Below are 24,453 nucleotides of genomic sequence, written 5' to 3'. Positions count from 1 at the left end.
CATAGCAGATAAATTAACATCTCTATTCGTGATCACTGATCTGTACAGCATACCGATCGAAACAAAACAAAAATAGAAAAGATACAAAGACGATGCATGATGTCTTCCTACCAATCAATTGGTGGTTCCAGTAGTGAAGGTGGTTCCAGTGCACCAATTTATCATGATCACTCACCTTCTGCGGTATATATTTTTGCTGTATTTCTCATTTGGAGCAAAGTCCAGGGCCAGGGGTAATTAAGCTAGCAGGCCTAGCCTAGCACAGGGTAGTACTGTAGGAAACGATTACGAATTACGATATCAATACTCTCTTAACAAGTTGCGGGTTGTAAAATCCAATTGTTGTGACTGTATTATATACTGTGTTTCTATTACACATGACCACAATTGGGGGAGGTATATTCGAAGTATCTGTAATAATGGAAATCTTGGGTATACTCTAAAGAAACTTGTCTTTTTGTTCCTAGAGACGTGAAACTGGCTGCCTTTTACAAATTCACAAATGCCTTTTTAGGCCGGTATTGTCTGGGATCATCACCATGAACTACCTCCCCTCCACCAAACTTTCTTCCCAAATGGACATCCATATTTAGTGTCCTCCCATCCCTCCCCCAACCTCCCCCCCCCCCACCTTGTTTATGGTTGGTTACGCTCCTGTAGGATGAGAAATTGATGCAATTGTCTCTTTTAATCCACAGATTATGGCTGGAATGGCTTTTGGTGTAGTTACTACTGTGATGGTCATTGTGAGTAAAAACAGAGTGTGAAGTATATATAGGATTTGCTTACTAAAACTGTTAAGTACTTTAAAGCAAATTCTTATACTAAGGACAGCATAGGTTTACAATTGATTAACTTAATGATTTTCACCTTCCCCTGTCACCATAGTTGGACTGAAACTCATTTTATAATGAGAACTTTTACAAAACTGTAGCATATTGAAATACTGTATGTTCAAAACGTGCATTTCCAATTTGACAATCCTTTCAGTTGAGTTTGAGTGGTTACTCTTGATAGGGTCAAATCCCTCAATTTAAGAAAGAGTTCTGTGTGGTCAAAATCATTTGGTTTCTCTTAATAAGCAACTTAAGCAAACCCATTAATTCAAACCACGTCGCAGGTACAGGATATTTACATGTATTAAGGTGTAAAATTTGATTTTAGTTGATCAATTTTTTCTACCCTGGCTCAAGTTGTGAAATTCAAGGCCAGAATACTGAACTAGTCTTGTCCCACAAACTTAAAATATATACAGCTTTGATTCAGTTGGAAGTATAACCCCAAAAGTTCATATTTCATGTACGAGCTTAAAAAAATAACATTTTTTTCTCTTGCCAGATTGCAGTTATCTTTGCAATTGTTAATGTACATCGGAATTGGACCTTCACTCTACTAATAATTAATCTCTTCATCAGCTGTGTTGTCACATTGTTCTTGGTAAGTACCTCATCAGGGTAAGGTATTATTGTTGGTTCATATAGGGTTTATAGATGTGGTATCCTAGGTTCACTTCTTTGCACCTCATATGGTATTATTGTTGGTTATATGGTTTATAGATATAGTATTCTAGGTTCACTTCTTTGCACCTCATATGGTATTATTGTTGGTTCATATAGGGTTAATAGATATAGTATCCTAGGTTCACTTCTTTGCATCTCATATGGTATTATTGTTGGTTCATATAGGGTTTATAGATGTGGTATCCTAGGTTCACTTCTTTGCACCTCATATGGTATTATTGTTGGTTCATATAGGGTTAATAGATATAGTATCCTAGGTTCACTTCTTTGCACCTCATATGGTATTATTGTTGGTTCATATAGGGTTTATAGATGTGGTATCCTAGGTTCACTTCTTTGCACCTCATATGGTATTATTGTTGGTTATATGGTTTATAGATATAGTATTCTAGGTTCACTTCTTTGCACCTCATATGGTATTATTGTTGGTTCATATAGGGTTTATAGATGTGGTATTCTGGTTCACTTCTTTGCACCTCATATGGTATTATTGTTGGTTCATATAGGGTTTATAGATATGGTATCCTAGGTTCACTTCTTTGCACCTCATATGGTATTATTGTTGGTTCATATAGGGTTAATAGATGTGGTATCCTAGGTTCACTTCTTTGCACCTCATATGGTATTATTGTTGGTTCATATAGGGTTTATAGATGTGGTATTCTGGTTCACTTCTTTGCACCTCATATGGTATTATTGTTGGTTCATATAGGGTTTATGGATATGGTATTCTAGGTTCACTTCTTTGAACCTCATCAGGGTATGGTATTATTGTTGGTTCATAGAATCTTTAGTATAATTCTTCTTAGCTCCTTAAGTTATTTCTGTTCTGTTATTGTTCTCTTTTTTACTTATTTCAGCTTTGGTGGTACAGGAAAGGAATACTGGTAAGTTTCTAGGGCCAGAACTTAATGCAATAACATATTCATGTGTGTGTTGTTGTATGTGGGTTGCATTAAGTTATGTATGTTTTATTTAGGTATGTGTAGGGTGTTTAGGTATATGTTTATGTATGTGTGTTGTGTTTCGGGGTGTGTTGTGCCTAGGTATGTGTGTTGTGTTTAGCTATGTGTGTTGTGTTAAGGTATGTTTGTTGTATTTAGGTATGTGTATTGTATTTAGGTATATGTTTATATATGTGTGTTGTGTTTTGGGGTGTGATCTGTCTAGGTATGTGAGTTGTGTTTAGCTATGTGTGTTGTGTTAAGGTATGTTTGTTGTGTTAAGGTATGTGTGTTGTGTTAAGGTATGTTTGTTGTGTTAAGGTATGTGTGTTGTGTTTAGGTATGTTTGTTGTGTTTAGGTATGTGTGCTGAAGGCCGTTTTGCAATAAAAGACTTGATCTCCATTGTTTGTTTGTTTCAGTTATGTAAATCATTTTGAAATCATTGTATATGTTAATCATAACTGGTAGTTGGGCCATGGTTTCAAGAATGTTGCTCCATTCACATGTAATGAGTGGACATTTGTCAAAGTTGTTACTTTTCTAGAAGTGAGTTGAAGATTATCAAGGGCAATTTTGTCTACAGTACATAAATTATAATGAAGTTTTTGAAATACCTTCTACTCTGCATATATGTGTGTGTTGTGTTTAGGTATGTGTGTTGGGTTACTCTAACATTAACAGGCAGCTATTGATCAATCTCTTTCAGGCTCCAAATAAAATGTGGTTTTTATTTGTGACTGGGGGAATTTTGGTGTTCCAGTGTCTTTCAACCATTATCTACGTGACCAAACATAAGACCTTTACAGATGGATCTAAGTATAATCCTGCTTTCACGGTTGTAGCACCAGTTACTATTATTACACCACCACCACGACTACTTGATCTTGTGGTAACAGAGAATGTTGCAGGGTATTTGCAAGTACCACACGGTTAGCCAGTGAATTTAAGGAGACAACCTTAACGGAGAGGAAAGCTACTGGATAACTTTAAAGTTTAGTGTAGGTCCATTGGCCAATGGAATTTGCAATCTTAATATAATCAGCCTTTTATAATAATATGAGCAATGTGTCCAATATTTGCATTCAGTAATGTATGCTGCATGAGTTTTGTTTGGTTCAACATCTCAGGGTAATTAAAGACATTGGGCACCGGCAATAAACACAGTTAATCAAAAGTGTGGGCAAATAAGTGTACAAACTGATCGAGCTGGGCCAAGAATTTAAGTTACGCTGAATTAAATGTGGTTTGAAGGTTTCTGTATATACAGCTAGTGGGCCTGGTTGACTAACGTTATCATTACCATAAGTATTTGCTTTTATATTTGAGAAGAAAGAGGAATGTGGTTTTTGTAAATGAAAGATACAGTTTCAAAAAAACAAGGAACATGATTTTGTTGTTTTTAACTGTATTACTATCATTTTTAAATTTACACCTTTCAGGTCAGAATTAAACAAAATATATACCAGTTTTTATTTACACACAGTGAAGATATAACTAGAATCTCTCTGATAATATGCATAAAACATAAATCTTTTTGTCTAAATAGAAAGTAAGGTAATGATTAAAACAGTATGAGGGACACATTTAGGGGTAATGGTTTCCATGACACATTCTTACAATACACTTACTAGTCCTATAGCATGAATCATTATTTGTTATTAACAATTTCCATAGCATAAATAGGCCAAACACTCCTTTTGTACCAGTGAATGTGGTTATGAGTTGTAAAATCAACAGTTTTGGGATCATTTCTGATTGTTGCAAATAATTGAAGAAAATGTCACATTTCAGGTTCGGGCAAGCAGGTAGCTCTTATATAAAAAATTATGAAAAGCTTGCGTAATGGATTGTTGCTATCATGGTGATTACCTGCATCCCCACTCCTCAGCGACCATATCCTCATGGTGTCTAACAGGCAAGCGGGTAGCTCTAATAAACTTATGCAAAGCTTGCATAATGGATTGTTTCTATCATGGTGATTACCTGCATCCACACTCATCAGCAACCATCTCCTCATGGTGTCTAACGACTATGGTACCATCCTCTACGTAAAGCATACTTAGTGGTTGCAACCGTGTTGGTATACAGCAAGGCTCTGGAGCTCTACCTGGCATCTTCATCCGGATTAGGTCCTGCATGACAGCATGATTACTTGGGTTGTGGATGGCTTCCAGGGGACCAGAGCAATGCCCAGCACATCTCTTGGCATTGAAATTGGTTGGGTATAGGATCCACTTACTCCAGCCGATGTTTTGGAAATCAACCTGCATTTCAACCACACGACATGGTCCTCTGTCAGCTGATTTTTGGGCCAACTTTGCCTCTCTCTGTCGTTGAAGTTCTTGCCTCCTTTCATTACGAAGTTGCCTCTCTTTCTTCTTCCTCCGTCTCTCCATACGTTCTTCATCAGTGCTTCGGCGATGTCTGTTCTGGTCCAAATGGAGGGATTGTGACATTCTGTCGTGAACGATCGACTGCTCGAAGGACCCCTTCGTGTAGACAACCAAATTAACGCTCTGAAGGACATCAATTGGGTACTCTTGGGTACTGGTGAGAAAATCCCGATCAGACAAGAGCTTTACCATCTTTCGTCTGTGTTGATTGGTCACTGCATCCATGTCTTCGGTCAGTTGATCATTCCTTCGAAGGTCATCTTCTGTTCCTCTATAAGTCCAAAGCTCAACCAGTCTGGTGGTCAAGCCATCGGACGAAAACCACTTCCGCAGTTCTTCAGTGAAATCGATGACAGCGCTCTCTGTATTACTGGCTTCTATATACTTGGTGGTCTCCATGGATTTCAGAAGCTTTCTCCTGCGGCATACGGCTAACGGCGTCGTTGAATCACACGGGAAGCTCAGCATATGGTTAGTGTCCATTCCGACAATGTAATCTACATTGGTGGTTGCGATGTTGATGTGGAGCTCGGCAAGGAGTAACTCATCTTCCAACTCGTGTATTGACGGGAAAACCACTTGCCACTTTTGAGAGTGTTCTGCATAAAAGTGACCATCTGCAAAGGGAGACAGAAAATACTGATAAATATAAAGGAAACCAAGGTATTATCAAATTACACCTATCGTTCAGCATTGTTAGAATTTCGGTTCATTGAAAAACAACTCTTATGTCTAGACAGTGCAATTTCTCCATAAATGTACTTCCTAATTTGGAATAATCTTTCGTTTTTTAAACCCGTCGAAGACCAAGCATTTTACAGGTTTCATAATTGATTGGCTACAGACGGCAGTTGCGCCATACCATCGGTTGTATGAACTAACCCACAAAGGCAGAAAGCTAGTCAGTTCCTCAATTGACCTGCAGTCAAATGTTCACAGAAGTATTAGTCTTGTGTATGTATACAAGTACATTAAACCGAATCGTCTATTGTAATGTAATTACCTGTTGGATAGGCCACTTATTGAACGCATTGAGCCGGCTACTGGTACAATTTGTATTCAAAGGGCTTACAAGGGGTAATCGTATTGAGTGAAGGGGTTTAACGGGTGTTCAGACAGTTTAATTGGTAAACAATGGTGTAAAGGGTTGGTGTAAGACAACACAACTAACTGTACCGTAGACATGTTGATAAGAATAATGACGTTCCTTAAAATTAACCAATATATCAAAGAGTTCATACGTGCATCGGAAGTCCTACACAGTCAATTATTTGACATGCTATTTGAGTAATAGATGAACAATTGAAAAAAATATTAAAAACCCACACACGGGTTAAAAATTTAAGGGTTATTCCCATTTTAATAAAAATTCATAGGAATTAATCCAAATGTCCCTCAAGGTGGTAAAAAAATCTAAACATATCGAACAAACAAAAAATAAGTCATGGAATTGGAGAGAATTCCTTCACAAAAATCAGTTAAAAGTAGGCCTACCTATCTTTTTTCACTTCAAACAAGTCAAGTTTACGAAAGCATAAAGAAAGTAAATATTTAAAACATGACTGATGTCGACACTTGCTGCATAAATATTAAATATTTCCATAAATATGAAAACTTAAGATTTAAATCGTGTAGGAATCTTATTATCTTTTATTTTTCATTTTATTTATTTACTTTATTGTTGAACAGAATCGGCATTTTCTAAATACATGGACTTCATTCGTATTAAAAAATGTATTGTGACAAAACAACAATGAGAAAAGGAATAATACAATAGGTCTAAAGTAAATGGACAGGGCCTTCAAAACAGAATTCTGCTAACAATCTTCTAAGATTGTGTATTCTAGGGTACTAGACATAAGCTAAATGTGGATTACTCACCAGTGACGTGTCCAAAGTAACTTCTAATAGTATCCGATGACTTGATTGCGTCCAATTCCTTCAAAGACGGATGTTCTGTGTTTCGGAGAAGTTTATACAATTCTAAGATCGTATCGTTGGTCGTAGCTGCTCCAGTAGTAGATGGATCCACACTTTCGGAAAAAGTAAATAAAATAAAAAAGAATATAATTTCACGCCGCATGATGAAACAGGTTGAGGAAACAACGCTAGAACAGTGTCCGGTAACAACCAAAGCAAAAAGTTGACAAAAGTCTACAAACAGTGATTGTGAGAAATAGTAGTCTTGTAGCTCTAGATTGGAAATCAAGAATGAATAAATCTAAACTCTCCCTATATTTAAGTTCAGGCCGAACACATGCGGACATGCGCACAATAGAGGGATTAGCCGGGCGGCGATGGTTTCAACAAAGGACAACAGTTTGCGCCTATCACAGTTGAGTGAACTCTGACCTATTATGAATATTCAGTAGGAGTACATGCTGTCCCTAATCAAAGTGTCTGCAAGATATAACGGGCTAAATATCCTTTTATTATTGAACAGACACAGTTAATGGGTTCCATTGTCAAAATAACTAAAGACATTATAGTAGGCAAACTGTACCCATTAAGGCGATTTATACAATGATCTTTCAATCTGTCTGGCTTTCTGCGAACTCTCTCGGCCACTATGCAAAAATGTTAGACTTTTCTATGACATCGTCCATCGCTTTTAAGCCATAACAACTTTATTCATTAAAATGCATGCAGTCTGTCAATGAACACATCTATACTTTAGCTTCGTCAAGTACAAACGAACCTGAACAAGAAATATTGATGTCTCTTCGAAGGAAGCCAAGAAAGGTGACATGAAAAACTGGAAATATGGCAAGAGTTAGTTTATGAGTCAAAATGTTTCGATGGCATGTTGATGTGAGATACACAATTTAATTATCGATAACATATACAGTGTTTTATAAGCAAGTAGGTCCTTATTTGTATTCTTAATATGAAAACATGTTCTGTTCCGTTCGTCCCTGTTTTATATTACCATAGGCCTATCAATTCCATTCTTTTCAGAGTTTCATGTATCAAAAGATATTTGCTTATATTATTTGTCCTTCATTTTCAAGCGTTGTTACATATCTTTGAATGCACCTCCCCAAAACTGTCCCCAAACCCCTCCCGTCTCTCAAAAGAAATTAAAGCTGTCCACACATGAGTTTTACTTTGCCAAAGTTTACTTTAAGACCTTGGTACTGCAGCGAGCAAGTCTCCATATGCCGCATATAAACAAGAAGGGTGAGAAACTTCCGGAATGATGTGACGCAGCACACGTGAAAGCAAACTCTCTGAGATGTACGGCAGACGCACTGTCGCCAAAATAGATATTGTGTAGTTGAGTTCACAGCTTGTTCCTTTATTCTGTTTGGAGTTCATTTCGGTTGCTGTTTTGATGCCATAATCTTTACACATGAAGCTGTGTATATTACACATGGAAATGTAACTTTTTCGTCATCTACGCCAGACTGGTGTCTCCAGCAAGCTCTTATGTCAATGATATATCCCACTCTATCTTGTAATGTGGCTGCACTGTTTACAAATCTTCAGGAAAATGCGTGACCTCTGCCTGACCTCTGCTGGTTATGTGGTTTAACGTTTAACCAAAAATAAACTGCACCTCTTCGTTTTATACTTTCATCACAACAAAACTTAACTCTAATATTTCCTCTATAACTTCTCTTAAATTTTGAATGTAGGACAAACAGGACGTAGCCAGCTATAGAACATCCTGCTAGCCACGGTCCTGTAGAGATAGCTAACAAAGATGCCTTAACCCACTACCCCCCCCCCCCCACCTCCACCCACATCAAGTCCGGTTTCCCTGACCGAAGGGCTGGCTGATTTGAAGTATACACTATGACAGGCGTGCCTGTTAAAGCGGGAAAGATGGGAGAAGCTGACATCACAGGGGAGGGATCCTCGTACCTGGCGAAACTTCCCTCTCGGGAATCGGAGCTAGCCTATACGTTATAGAAAAGCCCCAATATTATCTGCAATCATTAAAGAGCATTCAGAAGGCACCGGTACTAAACTTCAAGCGATAAATTAAAAGAATGTACCTTTCCAAATTTGAAAAAAAATAAGCTGCACTTGCAAACTTCCTCTTGTAATAAACTATCAGTAATTATCAATTTATTGCTATGCATCAGTTTATTACTTTCCTGAGCGGTGAACAATGGACGGATTATACCGGTTAATCGGATTAAATTATATTGAAATGCCGCGTCACAATTTATCTGAAAATCTCGAATCAATTTACTGGAAGCTTAATTTGCCAATATTTATCAGCTCTGATAACGAATTGATTTTCGTCTTTTGAGTTCTATAATTGAATAATTGAAAAATAAACGACAGAAAGTATAAATATTTCAATTAACAAGATGAATTTAGTAACCTGGTGGCTGAAAGGCTTGTGATTCAAACTCCGGAAGAATAGTTCTCTTCCGGGAAGCACCCCAGCCACCTTTTTTTCTTAGCTTAGTTCTCCTCCCAGGGAGTGGGGTTGCCGGGTCTAGAGCTCCCCCCCCCCATATTGAAGCTTCCCGTCGTCGTAGTTTTTAACATAGCTTCCATTCTGTGAACAATGCTTGTCTCTTCACCCTTACATGTATTAAACTCACTATATTTAGACTGACCGTGTTGAAGCGTTCACTGTTTGAACAATTATTTCCTTTAGAGATTAGTTCCGAGGTTTCAGTACTTATCGTAGATAAACAGGAAAAAACTAACGAGAACAACACTCAAGTCATTTAAAGATCGAGTGAAATTAGATTTGAAAATGCTCCTTCAACTTTCTTACATTACTATAATGGTGAAGGTGTTTGTGTGTATGTCTATGATTTTTTTTTATCTAAACGTAGATTTAAAAGTAGTTTGAAATTGCTCCTTAACCTACCCCTCCCTCCCCGCCCCAACATGATACTTATCAGTACCACAGTCTTTACGCCACAGATAGTGAGGAAATAGTGAATTCGTTACGCTACGACATGAATGATCATTCTGTTTATTTATTCTTCATGGAGCGGGGTGAAGATGGATGCATGAAGGGTCAGGGGGAATTAGCCTTTAACTTCCTCACATTACCATAATGGTGATGGCGTTTGTGTGTATGCCTATGATTTTATTTATCTAAACGTAGATTTGAAAATGCTCCTTAACCTACCCCCCCCCCCACCCTACCCCTCCCCTCCCGACCCCAACCAGATACTTATCAGTACCACAGTCTTTATGCCACAGATAGTGAGGAAATAGTGAATTCGTTACGTTACAACATGAATGATCATTCTGTTTATTTATTCTTCATGGAGAGGCATGAAGATGGGTGCATGAAGGGTCAGGGGGAATTATCCTTCAACTTCCTCACATTACCATAATGGTGATGGCGTTGTGTGTATGCCTATTATTTTTTTAAGCTACTAACGAAACAAATATTATTACTGCAAAGTTTATGATGAGCGGAGAACAATAGCAGGATTACGACAATTAATCGGATTTAATATCTTTGAAATAGCGTGGGGTAATTTAGTGTAAAATGTTTGTATTAAATTAATCTAAGTCAATTCATATTTTTCTGTATATCATCACCTGCATATCGACCTTGGGATTGGAAACTCACACTCTTTTCTAAATTATTGACATAGGCCCAATAGGCTAGTAAATTGAAGTTGCGTTTTCAAACCAGACAGGCGTCGCTATACTGTCAGTGTGTGTGAAGTTCTCAGCAGTTAACTACTACTGAACGTAACTATGCTCAATGGAGGTGATCCACGAACGCTTCGCTTCACGCGCGAATATTATTTGATTTCTCCAGTGCAATTTGTACACATGCGCGTTACATCATTCATGTAAAATTGCGCGCGATAATAAACATATTATGGATTGCGCGTTGTATTTTAGTTGCTCATTTTTTTGCATCAAAATAAATATATCAGATACACATACTGGAACAGCGCTGTAACGTTAGACGAATCGAGATCTCCAACTAACTACCGGTAAGAAAGTGTGTTAATGTAAAAATCCATTCTTTAAATGTTAAGATTCCAAGTTTGTAACAGCTTTTCATACGACAAGACAACGAGGATAGCATTTCCGTGTTACGAAAAAAAGCTTTTCTTATACGGTATAAGATATTTCCTCCTGCGTTATGTTATGTCCAGGCCTAGGCTAACTGCTTATAGATGTAGGTTATTCATTCCGAGATCTACCTTGTTTAAGATATACAAACAACAAAACCATCACACATACACACGTAGGTGTGGTAGTTTTCCCAGAGCTCCCTGCAGGTTAGCATTTTTTTAACAACAAAAACAGACAATTAGAATTTATTATTTATTAAATATTGGTATGCAGACAAAGCAAAATATTCAGCATGGAAGCTATATTATTTAAATTAATAGTGGGAGGCTGCTGACCTGGCGAACCCAACCTACCGGAAAGAGAGAATTAGCTATGGAAAAATGGGGGGAAAGGGGCATAAGGTCTGTACTGGATTTTATCAATCAACACTCCCCGTTTATTTAAATGAAGAATTAAATATTACTTCATATTTAAAATAAAATTGAAAACAACAAGGTTTATAGAATTAATAGGTCAGAAGTTGCATTCACAACATTACACCTTAGATGTAGATTTTCGCTATCCCATCATGAAAAAGGCAACCAAATTTGAAAATCTATTATGAAAATACTGAACCACTCGTTCTTTAACATTTAACTTGATAAATATACTTGATTGGATGATAGGAATATCTATGAGAATGTCGTATCTGATCTATATTGAGAAATGGGTACGGTAAGGGGTGGGGAAAGGGGTGGTGAGGGGCGGGGAAAGGGGGTTCTTAGGGGCGGGAAAGGGGTGGTAAGGGGCGGGGAAAAGGGTGGTGATGGGTTAGAAAAGGGGTGGTAAGGGGTAAGAAAGGGGTGGTGAGGGGTTACAAAGGGGGTGGTAAGGAGCGGGGAAAGGGTTATACATTATTGGTACACATGCCTTAGAAACAAAATGGTCAGAATTTTGGTGACATTTTATTCTCTACACGCTCTACTATATCTATACAGTTACTTCATATAGGCAGTCTTTACTTGTAAATTTCTATCCTGAAAATACCAAAGCATATTGTTTTTTTGAACACCACATCACTTTGGATAAGTCTGAGGTAAATATTGGAGAACTGCCGCTCAAATGTTTTATCCCCTTGACTCTGCCAGCAGATGGCCCTACCACAGGCCTATGGATCCCACATGACTTAAAGGTTTGCACAATACAGCAATTTCTGGTTAAAAGCTTGCCACCACCCATCACTGGCAATGCACCAATATGAAATTTGGTCCAGCCCCCTTCCCCCTCCTACTTGTTATTTCAATACATTAACATTCATGGTAATGTTCTGATCATCTTGGTGTGTGTTTGGAATTTGGGCAAGATTTCACAAGAATATGTTCTCCCCCAAACTTAAATCATCCCATACAGTATGTATAAAGAAAAGTATACCATTTATGATGTGGGAGAGCAGTGTGGTATGATTTTATGTACCTAATGTTAGCTTGTAGTCTGTTTATGTTTCCCAAGTTATTATCACCCCATCATGGTTGCCCCAGTTTGCCGGTGCATTTCATTTGATGTGATCCCTGAAAGCACAATTTGAATGTGTATTTTTGTCAGTCAGCAGTCAGGGGCTTACTACTTTATCTGGTAGAGGCACAAAATAATTTATTAAGAATACTGTTTTTACAGTAATTTGAGAGAAAATCGAATTTGTGCAGCAGCTATTGCAATTAAGCTTCCCATATGCATGGATGGATTCTACATCTTGTCCCTGTATGTTTGATAGAGAATTAACCATGAAATGTTAAAACAAAAGCCATTTTCAACATGACATGAGCGACTTTCGGTAAAAGTTTATCATTTGTTTTTTTGGTCTGGTATGCATTGGTTTGGCATAAGTATTGCATTTTCATGCAAAATTGCCCATGCAGTCATCATGCTAAATTAGGATTAATTTAAGTTATCAGTAAAGGTATAGGTTTATATCACTGTTAGATGTTGCTTTTTTTCATGGAGTGAAGAATGCATTTTTCATGTAGTCAAAACAGGTCTGACTTTTAGGATGAATATACTCCTCAAAATGTTCCTTACTGACTCTTTACATATGGTCATTGTTTAGTGTTTTTAACGAAGTTAAAAAATACTTGTTCCAAACCAATGAACTTGAATAATAAAACTTTTGTGTAAATTGTTATTCGTTATATGTCATAGCTGAGTGAGGCATGATTCAGTTCTCCTCGAACATGAATATTGCTAATCAAGGCTAAAGGTATTACCCTCTGGAAGTAAACCCAAGTGGATAGGTGTATAAGTATAAATAGTAGATGTCAAATATAATTTCCCATTAAACCTGAAATGACTCTTGGAATAAATGGTAATATTTTCTAGCTGGCATTTCTCCCAAAAGAACAGAACTTAAGATGTTATTGGAATTAAACTATAGTTTGCCAATGATTTTGTTAGGCCGATGGGGGGGGGGGGGGTGGGGTGGCCAGGGGTGGGGTAATTTTGTTAGGCCGGTGGGGTGGCCAGGGGGTGGTTATTCTCTGTCAAAGCGTTATAGATGATTGTATAAAGAAAACTAAATTGAAACAATTCTAAAAATAACAATTAATATGTTCAGTTTCCAGTTTAGCTGGCTTTGTCTCTCTTAGACGAGCAGTCAATTCAATATGTCAAATCCCTTATATGTTACATGCATGGGCAACAGAACCTTTAGATGACTCATCTCACGGAAGGTCCCACAGTATAGTGAAATATTTCTATATAAAAGAGATCACATTAACTTGCCACAACAGAGACATCTGGTAATCGTCACAATTACAAGTTAGTTGGCTAATACTGCCTCTTTACACCCCCCCCCCCCCCCTCTCATTCATTGTAACCATATAACCACACATGATTCACTTTAAAGTAAAATACCGCCCTCTATTCTGCCCCTCTGTTCCGGGATGTGCTGCTTCTGTCACTGCACTGCTATCTCGATTAATTGTATCTTTGTGTATTGTATACTTGCTCATTTATAGCGTAAGTTTTCTTTAGCTGTTCACTACTCATTCTATCTAGCACAACCAGTGTTTATTCACGCACACACGCATGATTCATTAATGCTGTCAGTGAAGAATTGACATAATCTTGGAAGCTAGTATATTGATTATTTGATTGCTATGGATGCTCTTTATTGCTTTTCAGATATGCAAACTACACAACGATATGGAAGCTTATGTAATCCCCTTTCAGCCTCTCCTATACCAAGAGCGCAGAGAACGCCCGATCCAACAACGGAAATAATTCCTGTCACGTGTGTTGGAAGTTTGACATCTCCAGGGTACTATCGAAAGTCTAAATATGATGACTGGAAGCCGATTAACCAGCCAACTTTAGATGACGAGGAGGACTACGACAGGTCAAATGTCAAATTAAAGAAAGACAACAGGAAAGTATTACGACTGAATCTATCTGACGAGAGCGATGATGACGTCAGCTCCTCGGATGACGATGAATACAACGGATGTCAGAGCTTTCGCAGTGACGATTCTGACGGAGATGGAACCGATAAATCTCAAGGCAGACCTCATGGATCTGATGACGAGGAGGGACCTGGTCCCGAGGGTCAGGGGAGAGAGGGCGAAAAGCAGGGAAGGGATGATTCACGAAAGCTGAGGAAAGCGTCATCCTCGTCATCATCTAAATCTAGCAGCGATGAAGATGACAGAAAATTACCAACCAAGCGAGATTGTGCGAGTGAAGACGAAGTTGAGGACATTTGGGCTATCACGGATGATGTTATTTCTGTGGCGAATAAATCTGACGAAGTTTTAAAAATATCGGAAGACGACACACTGGCGAAAGGTAAAACGGAGCAAGAACTAAGATCAGAGAGGGAAGACTTGTTGATCTTTGGAAGGATCAGAGATGTAAAACAAGGGACAAGTGAAAAGAAGGAGTTGAAAGATAGACTTCCCAGGGGTACTAAAAAAATCCCAACGTGTCGTGCACAACATTCTTACAATCGCCAGTATACATCAAATCGCAACACTAATAGAAAAACACAACAGAAGAAACGACAACCGAAGCATAATGCTCCGACTAATAAGAAAGGAGAACATGGTGATGGGAGGTCGTCTGGAAGAACTGATACAGGACCATCGGCAGAAAATCATTGTCAAGAAAAGGAGACTACGCCCCCACCATTTAGACCAATTCCAGCTTGTGTACATGTGTCCACCAATCAAAATAATAACAAACCGACGACATACGCTGATGTTTGTAAAAGACGTCCACAGATCACGTGTCACAAAGGGACTAATCAACTCTTCAATCACCCAGACACCCCTGTTGGAAAAGTTTCACCCATAGTGACCAAACCATCCCAGAAACAAGCCAAACATAAAGTTCAAATATCACCAGCTCTGCAACAACCTGCAAAGGGAGCGCCATCGTCTTCCGCCACAGTTGGTATGAAACCAAAAGAATCGGATGTTGAAACGAAAACCCGGCAAGCAGACTCTGCGATTGGTTCCAGCATCGACTATCATACAGTCTGTGATAATGCAACAATTATAACACCAGCTAACGCTGACTGTAAGCCCGACGCTATTTCTGTCTCATCCAGTGGGACAATCGAGACCAATGCTGACCAAACCGGTCCTAAACTAGATGACCCAGCAATATTATGTGTATCTGCATTGCCTCCTTGTAACCCTGCACTTCATCCATTCACACAACAAGAATATTCCGCGTTTGTCACAGCGCCACCATCAATGACATCAATGACGCCTCCTTTTGTGATACCTGACAATCCATATGCCTATACAAATTACGTATACTCCCTCTTAAACCAATTAAGCCCGCAAGATCTTCTAATGATTATTTATGAACTTAAAATAATGGAAGCTATGAATATGAGCGCTAGTCAGAATTTAATGCACCATACAACTGAATAGAAGAGCAGCCTGAACTCAGACTGAACTGAATAATGCATTGTGGAAATTAACTTACTGCAATTAATAACTATAGAGTGTAACTAAATGTAACCAAATACAGGAACTACGATTATGCTGAAGCTATAGGCTAAATCTTGTTTAATAGCATGTTGTCCTTTCGTGCATACGTAACCAACTGCAATAATATAATTTCATGTGAGGCTACCAACCAGATATTGATGTGATCCATATTATTTTTTTGTTGTTTTTGTTCTTAATGCTCAAGAGAAGTTTACTCAGAAATGTTAGTCCTGATCAAATCGTCTTTATCTTTAGATTTGATCATTAATGACATGTCTTTATGTTGCTTGTGATGTTCAGTGAACAAGTTCACGTATATGCATGTCAAATCTAGCAGATTGGATTACAGTAGGCTCAGTGTGTAAGCTAAAACTCAAAATTTGTTTCATTTGAAGAAAAAAAGAAAGACAACGCAATACTTTACGTCACGTGACCCTTTCCCCTAGAGGTGTTGGTACAATGGTGATGAGGGTGGATGCGTTACCTCACTATATAGAAAACATTAGTTTTTGCCTCAGTAACAAAAGCTATGGCGCTAACTTTTTCTCTACACCAGCTATACACCGTCTAAAGAAACCTTTGTAGAGTGTAGTACATGTGGTGTATAGAAAGTTGTGATCGGAACACTAAGCATTCATGTAGGCCTATTCTGCGAAATCACCAAACGGATAAAGAGGTCTCTTTATTTTTCATACATATTATTAGACAGCGACAATAAACAAACAGTTTACCGGTCCATTTTTGAATAATTTTGAGAATCATACTAGTACTCTAGAACGATCGCAATATACCAGAAGTTTCGTACATCGCCCGAACTTAAGAAGCTGTATCACAGATCACACTCAGTGGTCATTATATCAGTTATATTATATTAATCGTCGTTTCCTTCACTACATAGTAATAAAGACATCGCGGTAACTTCCACTTTATTATAAGGATCATGTTCGTCTTTTCATAGTGGTGAAGGGCGCCGCCCATTACAGAATACGCAAACATCATCCGGTATTTCCAGAATTATGGATGGTTATAAACGCTCAATGGAGTTTATGTACTTAAGTTCAACATCATTCGCTTTAGCCTCTCAATTAAGGGTACCAACCCCCACCCCCACGCCCACCCCAACATAAATTCTCTTTCACAGTTAAGACACCCACTTCAGCAATTATCGTAACTCGCAACTTATAGTGGAGTACATTTCCTTCTATTTATAACCTTTGAGGTAAAATATATAGTTTTACCTTCATGTTATAACATATTATTATTTTCAAACAGTCGCTAACCCTAACGTGCAGATTCTATAACATTCATTTCTAGATGTTCTGCGTTTCCTTGCCATTACTTCTTCCCTGTGGTACGGGTATTTTTGTGGAGGTTCTTGGAGGGGTAGGAGTGCAATTTCGGTTGACATTTGCGTTTGAAATATTTCCTGTGCTTCCCTTTTCTCTTTGAAAGTGTTTGTGTTTTAGGGAACGATTATTTTGTAATGCCATGTGCACATATTATGAATATGACACTTTTTATGACAAATTTGGCAAAATATTATCCTCTATTGAGAGAGAGAAATTCATTATCCTATTTCCCGGGCTTTGTTTAATTACACAAATCTTATGGTGGCTATTTACAGATTTTATCACAGTGTGAAATATTCTTCAGTGAACGAGTCACCGAAAACGGTCCAAAACAGGACAACGATTGGTCCATTTATGTGGACAATTACCAAATCAGGCCGCTAACCGCATATAAATGCTTGGCATATTTACGGGAAATGTTAAAGGCACACTCTCAGCTAGGAAATTGCTAAAATAAAAAATCTTGTCCCAACGTATTCCCCGATTAGAAAATAAAAACAATGCTGCCCTCTTCTCACAGCGGCAACATATTCATTTCTTTAATATGGCATTCTCATCCTTAGCTATAAACAGCATACGCAAATGGGTACCGTTACCGCGAAGGTATCCGATTTCCGAGATTTTAATCTGCCTCTAAAAATTTCCTAGCTGAGATTGTGCTTTTAAATATACTAAGTTGGGTAAATGGGGCTTTATTTTTTTGGGGGGGTGGGGAGGGTTGGGTTGGGGGTTATAATATCGAAAGGATTATGAATAACAAATAATATTTGTCAAATTTCGTTATCAAATAAACTAATCAAGAAAAAACAGAGTGAAAACTTTGTTAGCTTTAAGGATTAATTCAATAAGTAATTTTCAAGAAACATTCAAGGAATACTACAAATAGTGTCCGTTACCTTCATGACATCGTTTGTGTAGTTTGCTGAAACAAACACATTGGAAATAATTTATCAAGATGAATGAATTATAAATAAATGGATCAATACCTTGCAAATGGATAATTGTCCCCACCTACCCTACCAGCATAAACGAACACACTTTTCCGTATGTGGCTCATGGGTAATTCAGACTAATTAAGAGATCCTCACTACCACGGTACGGTTCTTATATAAGCCTAAGATATCATTTTCTGTCCAAAAAAAGAAAAGGAATCTGGTTAATGAGAAGTCCTTTCTATTTCTTATAGGAAAGAATACGCTCTTATTTACCCGTTAACCAGTTTGATTGAGTTCTATCAATTCAATAAATCAGAGGTTGTTTAAAGGATTAGTTCTCATTAGTTATTTGTTGATCAATGTGTTTATTTTTGTTTGCTTCTTATAGACTAATTAATAAGGATTAGAATGTAAAGTTCACCCTTACATTGGCCCAGCTGATCGAGAACATAGTTTACTTCCAGTAAATGTTTTTAACGCACCTCAGTTTTGTGCCACTACTGCTTATGTGCTAGACAATGATCTGCTACTATTGAAAGGTTCCGTGTGGCCCGGTGAATTACTTTTAACTATTGGGGCAATATAAATAACGTCATTATTGTTGAATCCCATCAGTAAACTGTATGTGGTCGTTGCAAGTCCTTCATACATCCACGAAGTCGTTCCACTGGTCATACAGACCAATATCATGTCAATATCGACCATCGCTATACTGATGCATGGGACGAACGGTGGTATTCTCATTATGATGTGGTGGTCTGCCACTGATATAAACGTGCAGGTTCTCGGGCTGGTCTCTGCTTCGGAATGGTTCGTATAGGCTATCGAACAGCCGGCATTTTCTGTACCATAACTGTTGGATAAAACACATCTTTTATTTCACGGTGCCGTGTAAGGTTGGTAATCTAAGCCGTTCTTCATACAGTTTTTGATAATATGGCTCAGAGACTGTAATAGCTTCCTGACAATCATCCGGGTACTTTGATATGTCAATAACCCGAGGACTTGGTTTGCCAAGTGCGTCTGAACTTAAAGCTCTGTCGTACTGGCCTACGATGCGGTTCAGTTTCATTAGTCTTTTTGAGTATTTCCAGTCGTGCATATCCTCTGTACACGGTCTCCATGTGATCATGCCCTCTTCATACGGAATGCCTGTCGTCTCACAGTAAAGCGCCAACATCTCCTCTGGTCGCTCTATTAAATCCTCGGCATCGATCACTGTGACGTCAAGCCCTAAAGTATCAGTTAGGTGTTTGTACAAATAGTACATTTCCTTATAAACCCATCCTTTAGGTAAAATATCACCTAATTTCAAACCGAAAACTTTCGTTGGGTACTTCAATAATAAGTTGTTCATAGAGGTTAGAACAAGTTTAGGGCTCCTGATTAAGAAAGTATGTTTGTATCCTTCAGGTAAATACTCGAAATGGCCGTCTAAGGAATAGCCAAGATCCTTAAAAAATACGACTTGTTTGCCCTCAAATGGTGCTTCGAGTTGTTCCTTTACCCACTTATATGAATATTTAGGATCAGTTGCGACCAGTTTATACAAAAGTCCCTGCCTCCTCATGGTTTGGCGTTCTGGACCTAAATGAAAAGCAGTTGTAAATGGCTCATGATAAATATGGATCGAGTGCTTTTTATAGAGTGTGCTGATGCAACGTTCAAACGCAGTAGACAGAGATCTTGGTGGCGCCCATAAAACAACTCGAACTTGGTCTTCGCTCTGGGAATATTCGCTTGAGGCCATGACTTTAATCTGAATGATGGAAAAATATGGAAGGAAACTTTGGAGCTTGGACATCCTTTAATACTAAGAGGAAGGAGTAGAGGGACGGGGTTGGTAGGGTAGAAGAGACGGGTGAGGAAGTACCTACTGGAGGTCGTTATCAGCTGAACCTTTTGTAAGTCTTAAGATAATTCAGAAATATTTTGTAATCGAGCTTGTAATTTTGACCTGAATCCAGAGAAAACAGTTTTGGCTTTAATTCTATTTTAGACTGAACACGTTACTTTATTGTTTTTAAGATAAGACTGAAACAATGCTGTTTTTATCTCAACCGTAACATACATCTGTACACAGATGAGTGTTCATGACAACCCTATCATGGCAGTAACATATAAATGAATTAACCTCTTAATGCGTAGATGATAAATCAATGTTTCTCAACACACGGAAGTATATCCAAATAAGTAGAAAGTTGTAAAGCGACCGGTTCAACAGTGTTTGGTTATGTTTGAGTCCGAGTCGTGGTACCCGAATGTCCAAAGCCGAGTCCTAGTAACCGAGTCCAGCTCTAGTGATACTATTGCCAAATTGAATGCTGGCTATTTCAGTGTTTAAGCAATGTTCTGATAAAGCCTTTCTCAGCGATAATTAGAAATAATTAAGAAGTAATATTTAAAATGTGATTTTTCAGATGAAAATTCAAATCGCTCTTGTGCACATTTTACATATGATGAGTTATTCAGGCGACGTAAATTGTAGGATCAGTTATTCAGGTGACGTAAATTTGATCCTACAAACGGATCAACTTTACTGGACTTTTGTTGATCTCGATATTAGAGTCCTAAAGTCCTGAAAGTCAACCTACTCCGAGTCATTCACAAAAAGAATAGATGTCCTTAATCAGTGAGTCCAATACACTGCAAAATCACGAGTCCAACAAGTATTGGTGCTTTGTAATATCCTATACTATCAAAGTTCTAAAATAATCTTGTCATAAAAGGAAACAATATGATTATGGCCTAATTTGAATATAAATAAGGATTGCTCTTGGCGTTGGTACAAACTGATTACATTATAATTAGCTTGCTTACATTTAGGCGAGTAGAGCCTCCTCACTGAGTGTATATGTAGCTATGAACAGTGTGCAGTAAAGTAATAACCTCTGAAAGATCGGTTCTTAACATAATACGGTTATTGCTATTGTACAACATGTACCAATTTTCTTTGACAAAGATAATTTACCTTCCGAGAGACCAACCCAGCTGTATTCTGTTCAATCCTAAAGACCTTGAAAGGTTTCCAATCAGTTCAAGCATGTGTAAGACCGTGCAATGAAGTTGCATGCGTTCGGTATATTCCTAACCTTCTTTTTCTTGGTATTAACTCCATAAGCCTTACAACTAATATAAGAATATCTTGACCTAATGGTATCGTGGTTTATTAACCCAATCTTTCAAAGTTTAACTAATTTTATCCACGCTGGTGCTTTTCTTTGTCAGTTTAGTCTTATAGTCTTATTTGTATTTGGTTATTTTAGCTTAGCATATTACGTAATACTTACTCTTGTAATTAGGTCACCAAGATTCTCCGGTAACTCGAACAACAATATAAAACTTCATCATCAGTTCTGATCGACGCTTGGTCTGAAATCTGCTAGAACGGCAATGCTCTTTTATTACTGCATTGTATGCATGCCATCTTCGAACTACAGAAAACGTTTCTTTTCAAAGACAGTGGAGGAGTGTCAAACGAACTGGGAATCACTCGGTAGAAAGCATACCATCCCTTCCGAATGTTTCCCTTCTGAAAGTTACATTTCATATAAACATATACCAATTGTTTTAGTTATTTATTTATTTATTTATTTAATTACTTGGTTTGCTTTTCTTTCTTACATTTGATTGTTCAACTTTGTTGTTAATCTCATCAAAGGTACATATTCGACCAGTAGTGTACTACGAAGAGTATAATTGCCTCCAATTCCAATGCAATGCGGTATAATCATATGCTAACACGCTCGCCGTGCATGATTGGTTAGTCCGCCTTTAAAAGTTCACGTTTTGTGCATGCATGGATGGCTGTTTATCCGAAACGGATCTCATACAACCCATGATACGCATGTAGTAACATTCATGTTTTATGTGTCTGTTCAATTCATAATGTAGGTGTGTGTATTGGGGGGGGGGGGGGGTAACCTGCCATGCAAACGTATTACACATTTTCGCTGAAAGTTTAACAAATGCAAACTACCGTGATAAACACTCTCAAAGAATATCACGTTCGACATAAGTTTACAGTTGATTGAACTTTTCGGATTCAATTATTAGTCTTTATTTCTCTCTCACCCTCTTTATCGATACTATAGATCTGAAACAATGCACAAGCGATTTGAAACCACTGAGTCAATTTGTGTATACTTAGTAATTTGTGTAGTGCTGAGCAAAGTCCAAATAATGATAGCACGGAGTTCCAGCTGACTGGAATTTCGAACAATGACTAAAGACAATTAGGTTGCACTTTTTGAAAAATTCCTGGTTCGAAATAATGATCTTATACTTCTGATACCTTTCTCAAACAAGTACTTTTAAACAAGTACGTTAGGGAGGGGATGCATTATTGAGACGGCGCCATTACAGTAGGGAGGGGATGCATGATTGTGCCTTTAAGGGGACATTACAGTAGGGAGGGGATGCAGTGTTTGTGTCTTTAAGGGGACGTTACAGTAGGGAGGGGATGCATGATTGTGTCTTTAAGGGGACATTACAGTAGGGAGGGGATGCATGATTGTGTCTTTATGGGGACATTACAGTAGGGAGAGGATGCATGATTGTGTCTTTAAGGGGACATTACAGTAGGGAGAGGATGCATGATTGTGTCTTTAAGGGGACATTACAGTAGGGAGGGGATGCATGATTGTGTCTTTAAGGGGACATTACAGTAGGGAGGGGATGCATGATTGTGTCTTTAAGGGGACATTACAGTAGGGAGGGGATGCATGATTGTGTCTTTAAGGGGACATTTACAGTAGGGAGGGGATGCATGATTGTGCCTTTAAGGGGACATTACAGACACCTTCATATCGACTTTTTTGTTGTTAAAAACTTGTAGTTTGCAAACAGCCAGTTAATATATTCCAGAGGAGTCCTTAAAAAGCATACGTTTCCAATAATGAGGTAAGAAACTAATAACTCTTAAACACACAAGACTGCTATTTAAAAACACTGATTACTGGAAACATATATGGTGGTAATTATACATAGGTATTGCATTGAAACACGGTATATTTTATATAATGCTACGTAATGCGTGTTTATCACGAGTGCAGGGAGTCATGTATCAGGGTAACCCACATATTCTACGCTGCCACACCGGATATGTTATCTCTATCTGTAGTTTTCAAACGGACATAGCCATAGGGGGAAATCATTTAGTTGGGTGATGTTGTAGATACATAAGTGCACGTTGAAGGGATAGTGAGACCTAGATGGGTTCTGATACCGTTTTTTACCACTCCACTATAAAGTGCGTAAGAAGACACAGAAATACCTAGTTAATTGTGATCCTTGAAGTTGTATTTACAAGAGCCGAATAAAAGAAGAGAATAAAGATAAAATATACGACTCGTGTCCCTATAACACTATCTAATGTTTCCTTCCTCGGGCACTTTTTAGAATCATCATCACTTTATTTTTGGTATTAAATGGTATAAGAACATAATATATAGATTATAAATTGTAATAGCGGTTATCTTCATAAATATGGTCATCTATACTCAGGTTGAAATCCCTCCGACTTAAATTTCGTTCTTTGTAGGCATTGTGCATGCATTGAATGAGTCATAACAAGCCATGTAATTTCTCAAAACCTGGTCAAAACCTGGTCAAAACAAGTAAATATTATTGACTGAACTGTGTGACTGAATATGGTCAGATCACAAGATGCATATATATATATAGAGAGAGAGAGAGAGAGGTGGAGAGAGAGTTGGTTGGTTGGCGTCTATCTTGGCGCAGAGTGCTCTATGTCCAGTGGACAGAGCGGAATATATGTTGTTGTCTGACGATCGCTGTAACGCGTGAAACTCCGAGTTACAACTACTAAAGTTCCACTAGTCTCAACTAGTATCAACATATATATATATATATATATATATATATATATATATAGCCTATATATAGATACTGCATATGATCTGAGCCAAATACATATATTATGTACCCATGTGCATATTACTGTTTCTCCCGGCGCCAGTGGATTCCACCAGCCAACTCCCATTCGCTCTTCCCCTGCATTTCTTTCTCTCTATCATTCTCTAAAATCCAGAGAACAATCAAACATAATTGGTTACCATATAACTACCTCGTTAGCATAAACATAAAGAACAGCTTACAGGCGCGTAGCCAGGAATTTGCCAAGGGAGGGGCGAAACTGTAGAATCGGCATTGCAAACTATCTAAGCGTAGCGCCACCATGAGTCGGCGCGAAGCGTACAAGAAAATTTTGGCTGAAAATGCCTCCCAGATCGCAGGAAATGGCACTTCCCAGGCCTTGTAAGTTGCATCTTAGCATTTTCCTTTTGAAAATACTAGCAAT

General features: G+C 38.1%; 4 protein-coding genes and 1 long non-coding RNA gene across 6 annotated transcripts; 2 read left to right on the top strand and 3 right to left on the bottom strand.

Moving 5' to 3' along the window:
- The first annotated feature begins 4 nt into the window (after nucleotides 1–4).
- Nucleotides 5–3,845, top strand: LOC139969237 (uncharacterized). 2 transcript variants are annotated; one of them, XM_071974143.1, is made up of 5 exons: nucleotides 5–233; nucleotides 699–746; nucleotides 1,339–1,437; nucleotides 2,381–2,407; nucleotides 3,173–3,845. In XM_071974143.1, the coding sequence occupies exons 2-5, from the start codon at nucleotides 702–704 to the stop codon at nucleotides 3,398–3,400; spliced, it is 399 nt and encodes a 132-aa protein (XP_071830244.1). In that variant the 5' UTR covers nucleotides 5–233; nucleotides 699–701; the 3' UTR covers nucleotides 3,401–3,845. The 2 variants fall into 2 exon arrangements, with proteins under 2 accessions (XP_071830244.1, XP_071830243.1); XM_071974142.1 differs by having other exon boundaries at nucleotides 6–183.
- A 14-nt stretch (nucleotides 3,846–3,859) lies between these two features.
- Nucleotides 3,860–8,533, bottom strand: LOC139969231 (uncharacterized). Its single transcript, XM_071974134.1, has 2 exons — nucleotides 6,741–8,533; nucleotides 3,860–5,476 (listed from the first exon to the last, which is right to left on the bottom strand). The coding sequence occupies exons 1-2, from the start codon at nucleotides 6,940–6,942 to the stop codon at nucleotides 4,446–4,448; spliced, it is 1,233 nt and encodes a 410-aa protein (XP_071830235.1). The 5' UTR covers nucleotides 6,943–8,533; the 3' UTR covers nucleotides 3,860–4,445.
- Nucleotides 8,534–10,647: 2,114 nt separating this feature from the next.
- LOC139969228 (uncharacterized) lies at nucleotides 10,648–16,000 on the top strand. Its single transcript, XM_071974132.1, has 2 exons — nucleotides 10,648–10,792; nucleotides 14,034–16,000. Exon 2 carries the CDS (start codon nucleotides 14,036–14,038, stop codon nucleotides 15,785–15,787), a length of 1,752 nt encoding a protein of 583 aa, XP_071830233.1. The 5' UTR covers nucleotides 10,648–10,792; nucleotides 14,034–14,035; the 3' UTR covers nucleotides 15,788–16,000.
- Nucleotides 16,001–19,005: 3,005 nt separating this feature from the next.
- On the bottom strand, nucleotides 19,006–19,935 carry LOC139969289 (uncharacterized). The gene has a single exon (XM_071974206.1). The coding sequence runs from the start codon at nucleotides 19,933–19,935 to the stop codon at nucleotides 19,006–19,008; it is 930 nt and encodes a 309-aa protein (XP_071830307.1).
- A 2,215-nt stretch (nucleotides 19,936–22,150) lies between these two features.
- LOC139969257 (uncharacterized) lies at nucleotides 22,151–23,250 on the bottom strand. Its single transcript, XR_011793689.1, has 2 exons — nucleotides 22,910–23,250; nucleotides 22,151–22,865 (listed from the first exon to the last, which is right to left on the bottom strand). It is a non-coding gene; the product is annotated as an uncharacterized lncRNA (long non-coding RNA).
- Nucleotides 23,251–24,453: the final 1,203 nt, after the last annotated feature.

Source organism: Apostichopus japonicus, chromosome 6 (genome assembly GCF_037975245.1).
Source record: "Apostichopus japonicus isolate 1M-3 chromosome 6, ASM3797524v1, whole genome shotgun sequence".
Lineage (NCBI taxonomy): Eukaryota > Metazoa > Echinodermata > Holothuroidea > Aspidochirotida > Stichopodidae > Apostichopus > Apostichopus japonicus.
Note: the sequence above shows the minus strand (reverse complement) of the source record. Positions and strands in the feature narration are given on the sequence as shown.

Coding starts and splice junctions, on each gene's coding strand:
- LOC139969237 (XM_071974142.1), top strand. CDS start 97: ATGATGTCTTCCTACCAATCAATTGGTGGTTCCAGTAGTGAAGGTGGT. Junction 747..1,338: donor TTACTACTGTGATGGTCATT/GTGAGTAAAAAC, acceptor TTCTCTTGCCAG/ATTGCAGTTATCTTTGCAAT. Junction 2,408..3,172: donor GGTACAGGAAAGGAATACTG/GTAAGTTTCTAG, acceptor AATCTCTTTCAG/GCTCCAAATAAAATGTGGTT.
- LOC139969228 (XM_071974132.1), top strand. CDS start 14,036: ATGCAAACTACACAACGATATGGAAGCTTATGTAATCCCCTTTCAGCC.
- LOC139969231 (XM_071974134.1), bottom strand. CDS start 6,942: ATGCGGCGTGAAATTATATTCTTTTTTATTTTATTTACTTTTTCCGAA. Junction 5,477..6,740: donor TTACTTTGGACACGTCACTG/GTGAGTAATCCA, acceptor CTCCCTTTGCAG/ATGGTCACTTTTATGCAGAA.
- LOC139969289 (XM_071974206.1), bottom strand. CDS start 19,935: ATGTCCAAGCTCCAAAGTTTCCTTCCATATTTTTCCATCATTCAGATT.